The following is a 7,356-nucleotide window of genomic DNA, read 5'->3' on the forward strand; positions in this document are numbered from 1 at the left end:
TTTGGTCAGGGGACAGGAATGGGACAACAACCTGACAGCCACCATGTAATATTTTAGTAAACTGTACATGACAGGCCAAACAAGGGAAGTAACATCACTGGCATCAGTAGTGTGCTGCTCACATACCCATCAACAGTATTACAAACACCCTCTGAATGTCCTGATTGTAGGGAAAGCAGTGGAGGAGTTTTGATAAGGGGATATCATAGAGATCCTACGTAATTGTATGGATGTCATAATGTCAACAAATAAGTTTTACATTAAACAGCTGTATTACAGAATATTGTAATGGGCCTATTGTATGTATGACTTTATAGCTATGTAGATGTGTAATGTCTGCTTTATAACATACAGTTGATTAAAACTATTACCTCCCCCAAACATAACATGTAGAATAGATATAATTCCGTCACAGCTGTAATTTGGACAGAAATGCTGTTAACAACACTGGGAAACCAGTGCTCTACAGAGCAGTAAATACGTTTTGTACATTATGTTCCACGAACCTGCTGCCTCAGACCATTTGATCAAGCTGTTCACTGTGTAGCCAATCACACTAATATGACAGACAGATTGCTCGTTAATCATTCCTCTGTGCCCATGTGAGTATAAACAAGAATTCATATATTTAATGGCAGAGAACTCTTTGACAGATTTTGCTTCACATGATGGCATTATAACTAGGATAAATCACACATTTTCATACTCTGCAATATTCTGGGCCCTGAATCAAAGGCAATGTCTGAAATGGTACACTATTCCCTTTAAAGTGTACTACTTTTGACCAGCCATTCCCTTTAGTCAAAAGTAGTGCACCAGAGATCAAAAGTAGTGCTATCTATAGGAAATAGGGTGCCACAAGTTTAGCACAATCATGAAACTGAATGACACAACACAAGTCATATAAATGACTAAACTGAATCCACAACTTGGCACAGTAGGATAGCTCTCTTTCTGATTTGATGACATGACAGGCAAATATGATGTAGAACAGGTAAAGTCCTCTTGGATATGAGATGTACTGTATATCATGTGTCCTAAAATGCCTCATTTAAAGTATTTTAGTATGGTCCCTTGAGTCTCGGGTCTGTACATACCCCATTGGCAGTGTAGCTGAGAAATGTTAATCAGTCCATCCATGGGTCCTGATTTGTTAATTTCCTCATTTCAGACAATGAGATCTAACTGCAAATCAGTCCAACAACTATTATTGGACATTCTTGTTATTGAATGTCATTCCAGAACAGGAAAGAAGACACAACTGGACAGAGGCAAACTTGTCAACTCCATGTTTTACTTTAAAAAGGATGGTACAGTAGGCCTAAGGTCATAATAATCATTATGAACTCATGAACACCTTGATAACAAAACGGTGGGCTCAGATAGCAAGACGAAAATACATTAACTTAATTGAAAAGTACATATCATTCCACGTGATGGAGAACAACTTCATAAGAGACCTGGTTGAGCGACACCATCTTTACGCACGTGCGTAACGGCGGATTTCAGGTTGCATGGAATGCTACGTCCTCGTAGGTCGGCATACATGTACAGTGATACTTGAAGGTATAGTTTTGACCATAGTTGTTATCCCAAAACTCGCCCTGGTCATTCCTGATGTACACGGCGAAGTGCACAGAGGAAGATGGGTCTAGGAATGGAGGTGTGAATATGGTAAAGGTATAACGCTCACCGACAATATTCTCATCCACGGGCATGGGTATCGCCTGCGCGTCCACGAAAGAGAGCCACTCGTTGAATGTGTACCTCACACCAACTTCCCTCTTGCAACAGTTTTGAGTATTCGTCCGAATCTGCCCACGGATGTCAAACTGAGTGATGGTCACCTTCTCCAGGTTGACGTGGCGCTGCAATACCGTGGTTTCAAAATCATCAGACTCAACTGGCATCTTGAAAGTTGGGATGAGACGGTCCATGGTCAAGGTAGATTTTAAGTTTACGCACAGGTTCCCAATTGTATACTCTCGGTCCTGTGGTTGAGGGGGAAAGATCTGCAATCTCGACAATACCTTGGAAGGGATTTTCGGGTCTTCTGATGTGCTGAAGTGCTTCACGCTTGCCAAATCAAGCCCCATGGAGTCTGCGAACTTCACCCGTTTTCGGCCGTTATTGGCTATTTCTTCAAAAAGCATAGCCTGCTCCGGGTATGCGGGCAGAGATTTCGCCCTTCCCCTGTCTTTCTTATACATTTCTGGTGGTTCGATTAAGCCATCTTCCAAGTCCTCATCACCATTATCCGTTGGCTCATCTTCACTCCCTGATAGCATGGTTCCCCCTGAAGTTGGAGAACACTGCTTGGAATAACGCAGGAGGTCTGAATTGGACATATCGGTAATGCGTGCGTTATGGATATGCAGGGAACAGTTCCGGGAGTTTAGATTCCCAATGGAACTTTTCACTTAGTGTGATACGCCCACTTAAAAGCTCATCATACAACTAACTGCTTGTTGTCGTATTCAGCGTCATTATAATACGTCATTGCAATGTAGACTTAATCCAAGTTTACAAACAACAGCTCACCTGCCCAGCGCACAGGATGCGTGCCAAAGAAGCACATTATTAGGCTATAAAGTCATCTAATTATTCATGATCAATAAATCATTTTCAATATTCATTATAAACAAATGACTGTTTTATGCCAACATCTAGGATACATCTAGTTTGGTGACAATATAATACTGTGTAGGCTATATTCTTCCATCAGTGAATAAATAGATCTAAATTGGCAACACTCAAACCCTTTCAAATAACCTTGCATACCTTTTTGGTAACACTTCATTTTAGGGGGTCCTTATTACAGTTTAATTACATATGTAATTACACTGTAACAAGTATTGTAATTAACTATAATAATGCATAGTTACACTGTAATAACAACATGTAACTGGTGGTAATTGTAGTCTGTAATTAGAGGGGTGTAACAATGAATGCTTGTTACAATGCTTGTTACAAATGTTACAATTTCCGATAGCATCCCAACTCACCATATTTCAGCCTGCACAAACCACATGATAAGTGTAAACCAGTTGAAAACCTACCACCTCATTGATACAACTATGCAATAAAGATCGGGAGTCTGATGCCCAGGCCCAATGGCAAAAACGGGTTATCAACAAATCCCGGTTTCAACTGTACCAGGCAGATGGCAGACAGCGGTATGGCGTCATGTGGGTGAGTGGTTTGCTGATGTCAACGTTTTGAACAGAGTGCCCCATGGTGGCGGTGGGTTATGGTATGGACAGGCATAAGCTACGGACAATGAACACAATTGCTTTTTATCAATGGCAATTTGAATGCACAGAGATACCATGACGAGATCCTGAGGCACATTGTCGTGCCATTCATCCACCGCCATCACCTCATGTTTCAGCATGATAATGTCGCAAGGATCTGTACACAATTCCTGGAAGCTGAAAATGCCCTATTTATTCAATGGCCTGCATAGTCACCAGACATGTCAACCATTGAGCATGTTTGGGATGCTCTGGATCGACGTGTATGACAGCGTGTTCCAGTTCCTGCCAATATCCAGCAACTTTGCACAGCCATTGAAGAGGAGTGGGACAACATTCCACAGCCTGATCAACTCTATGCGAAGAAGATGTGTCACGCTGCATGAGGCAAATGGAGGTTACACCAGATATGGACTGGTTTTCTGATCCACGCCCATACCTTTTTTTTTTAAAGGTATCTGTAACCAACAGATGCATATCTGTGTTTCCAGTCATGTGTAATACATAGATTAGGGCCTAATGAATTTATTTCAATTGACTGATTTCCTTATATGAACTGTAGCTCAGTAAAATCTTTGAAATTGTTGCATGTTGCGTTTATATTTTTGTTCAGTGTAGCTACCTAAAACTGGCGAATATGCTATGGTCTCTACTCGCTAGCTAAGGTTAGCTGGGCTATATGGTCTTATCTTCCCTGAACCTATTTCTCAGGGTATCTGTAAATCAAATCAAATTTTATTAGCCACATGCGCCGAATACAACAGGTGCAGACATTACAGTGAAATGCTTACTTACAGCCCTTAACCAACAGTGCATTTATTTTTAACAAAAAAGTAAAAATAAAACAACAACAAAAAAAGTGTTGAGAAAAAAAGAGCAGGAGTAAAATAAAATAACAGTAGGGAGGCTATATATACAGGGGGGTACCGGTGCAGAGTCAATGTGCGGGGGCACCGGCTAGTTGAGGTAGTTGAAGTAATATGTACATGTGGGCAGAGTTAAAGTGACTATGCATAAATAATTAACAGAGTAGCAGCAGCGTAAAAGGATGGGGTGGGGGGGGCAGTGCAAATAGTCCGGGTAGCCATGATTAGCTGTTCAGAAGTCTTATGGCTTGGGGGTAGAAGCTGTTGAGAAGTCTTTTGGACCTAGACTTGGCACTCCGGTACCGCTTGCCGTGCGGTAGCAGAGAGAACAGTCTATGACTAGGGTGGCTGGAGTCTTTGACAATTTTGAGGGCTTTCCTCTGACACCGCCTGGTATAGAGGTCCTGGATGGCAGGAAGCTTGGCCCCAGTGATGTACTGGGCCGTACGCACTACACTCTGTAGTGCCTTGCGGTCGGAGGCCAAGCAGTTGCCATACCAGGCGGTGATGCAACCAGTCAGGATGCTCTCGATGGTGCAGCTGTATAATTTTTTGAGGATCTGAGGACCCATGCCAAATCTTTTCAGTCTCCTGAGGGGGAATAGGCTTTGTCGTGCCCTCTTCACGACTGTCTTGGTGTGTTTGGACCATGATAGTTTGTTGGTGATGTGGACACCAAGGACCTTGAAGCTCTCAACCTGTTCCACTACAGCCCCGTCGATGAGAATGGGGGCGTGCTCAGTCCTCTTTTTTTTCCTGTCGTCCACAATCATCTCCTTTGTCTTGGTCACGTTGAGGGAGAGGTTGTTGTCCTGGCACCACACGGCCAGGTCTCTGACCTCCTCCCTATAGGCTGTCTCATCGTTGTCGGTGATCAGGCCTACCACTGTTGTGTCGGCGGCAAACTTAATGATGGTGTTGGAGTCGTGCCTGGCCATGCAGTCATGGGTGAACAGGGAGTACAGGAGGGGACTGAGCACGCACCCCTGAGGGGCCCCCGTGTTGAGGATCAGTGTGGCAGATGTGTTGTTACCTACCCTTACCACTTGGGGGCGGCCTGTCAGGAAGTCCAGGATCCAGTTGCAGAGGGAGGTGTTTAGTCCCAGGATCCTTAGCTTAGTGATGAGCTTTGAGGGCACTATGGTGTTGAATGCTGAGCTGTAGTCAATGAATAGCATTCTCACGTAGGTGTTCCTCTTGTCCAGGTGGGAAAGGGCAGTGTGGAGTGCAATAGAGATTGCATCATCTGCGGATCTGTTGGGGCGGTATGCAAATTGGAGTGGGTCTAGGGTTTCTGGGATAATGCTGTTGATGTGAGCCATGACCAGCCTTTCGAAGCACTTCATGGCTACAGACGTCAGTGCTACGGGTCGGTAGTCATTTAGGCAGGTTATCTTAGAGTACTTGGGCACGGGGACTATGGTGGTCTGCTTGAAACATGTTGGTATTACAGACTCAGTCAGGGACATGTTGAAAATGTCAGTGAAGACACTTGCCAGTTGGTCAGCACATGCTCGGAGTACACGTCCTGGTAATCCGTCTGGCCCTGCGGCCTTGTGAATGTTGACCTGCTTAAAAGTCTTACTCACATCGGTTACGGAGAGCGTGATCACATAGTCATCCGGAACAGCTGGTGCTCTCATGCATGCTTCAGTGTTGCTTGCCTCGAAGCGAGCATAGAAGTGGTTTAGCTCGTCTGGGAGTCTTGTGTCACTGGGCAGCTCGCGGCTGTGCTTCCCTTTGTAGTCTGTAATAGTTTTCAAGCCCTGCCACATCCGACGAGCGTCAGAGCCAGTGTAGTACGATTCAATCTTAGTCCTGTATTGACTCTTTGCCTGTTTAATGGTTCGTCGGAGGGCATAGCGGAGGGCATAACCCTTGTACCCCAAGGGTATTGCGTGAGACACTCTGCATGTTAACGTTAACTAACTAGCTAGCTACTTGTGTCAACACAAGCACTATTATTACTAGATGGATAACACAACAACTAGTTAGGCCTAGCTAGCTATATGCCTAAACTATAGAAATCACTATGATGATAACTAGGGGTAATGTATAGTGTCTATGCTAGGTTGTCATACATTCTTCTTCTCTACCACAGATTCCCACAAGGTCTCAGACTCCAGGATGGGAAAATACTTACAAGAAAGAAACGTATGAAAACAGAAACAGAGGTCGATTTCCATTGTTACTTGTAATGTTAAAAAGTGAAGAAAAAGACAATCCCATTTTTCTAAATGACCTAGCTATCTAGGCTACTCACCATACTGTAGGCTACAGATTTGAGTCATCACTAGAATAGTTATGTTTATGTTATTGAGTAGGCCTATACTGTACATCTTTGTTTAATTTAATTAATCTAATTATTCATCTAACAATATAAATCCTTATTATTTTGTAAGAAATGTAAGGTCTTTTTACCTGTTGCAATAAAGTTGACCTAAAATAGAAGCTCATCTTTTGTTTGTAGGTATTTTCACTTGGTAATGAGTAATAACTAATTACATATAAATTGTTTATAGGTAACTATAAAGTTACACTTCACTTTAAATAGCTAAATCCTGTGTAAGAACTAGTGACAACCTTGTACTTATGCAGATATTACAGATATGTACTCTGTGTTGTATTAGTGTGTTTTTTTTCTTACTTGGATGGTGCTTTCAGAAGCTGACGATTAGATTTTCAGAATGGGTAAAGTACTTTGTGGGTACACAATAATTACAAGTATGTACACCTCAAGCAGTGGAGGCTCGTCAGAGGAGGAAGGGGAGGACCATCCTCCTCAGTGAATTTCATAAAAATAAAGATAGTGAAACATTTAAAAAGTTGTACTTTTTAGATAAAACTATACTAAATATATTCACGTCACCAAATAATTGATTAAAACACTGTTTTGCAATGGTTTACTTTAGCCTCAGCAGCACTGTAGGGTAGCACCATGGTGTAGCCGGAGGACAGCTAGCTTCTGTCCTCCTCTGGGTACATTGACTTCAATACAAAACCTAGGAGGCTCATGGTTCTCACCCCCTTCCATAAATTTACAAACTAATTATGACAACTTCCGGAGGACATCCTCCACCCTCTCAGAGCTCTTGCAGCATGAACTGACATGTTGTCCACCCAATCAAAAGATCAGAGAATAAATCTAGTACTGAAAGCATAAGCTACAGCTAGCTAGCACCGCAGTACATAAAATGTGGTGAGTAGTTGACTCAGAGAAAGACAATAGTTGAACA

At 42.7% G+C, this 7,356-nt stretch overlaps 1 protein-coding gene across 1 annotated transcript; it reads right to left on the minus strand.

Moving 5' to 3' along the window:
* Positions 1 to 1,505: 1,505 nt before the first annotated feature.
* ppp1r3g (protein phosphatase 1 regulatory subunit 3G) lies at positions 1,506 to 2,348 on the minus strand. The gene has a single exon (XM_041881738.2). It carries the CDS (start codon positions 2,346 to 2,348, stop codon positions 1,506 to 1,508), a length of 843 nt encoding a protein of 280 aa, XP_041737672.2.
* Between the last annotated feature and the right edge of the window lie 5,008 nt (positions 2,349 to 7,356).

Source organism: Coregonus clupeaformis, chromosome 7 (genome assembly GCF_020615455.1).
Source record: "Coregonus clupeaformis isolate EN_2021a chromosome 7, ASM2061545v1, whole genome shotgun sequence".
NCBI lineage: Eukaryota > Metazoa > Chordata > Actinopteri > Salmoniformes > Salmonidae > Coregonus > Coregonus clupeaformis.

What these genes read in the sequence shown, in the direction of transcription:
- ppp1r3g (XM_041881738.2), bottom strand. Translation starts at nt 2,348, where the DNA reads ATGTCCAATTCAGACCTCCTGCGTTATTCCAAGCAGTGTTCTCCAACT.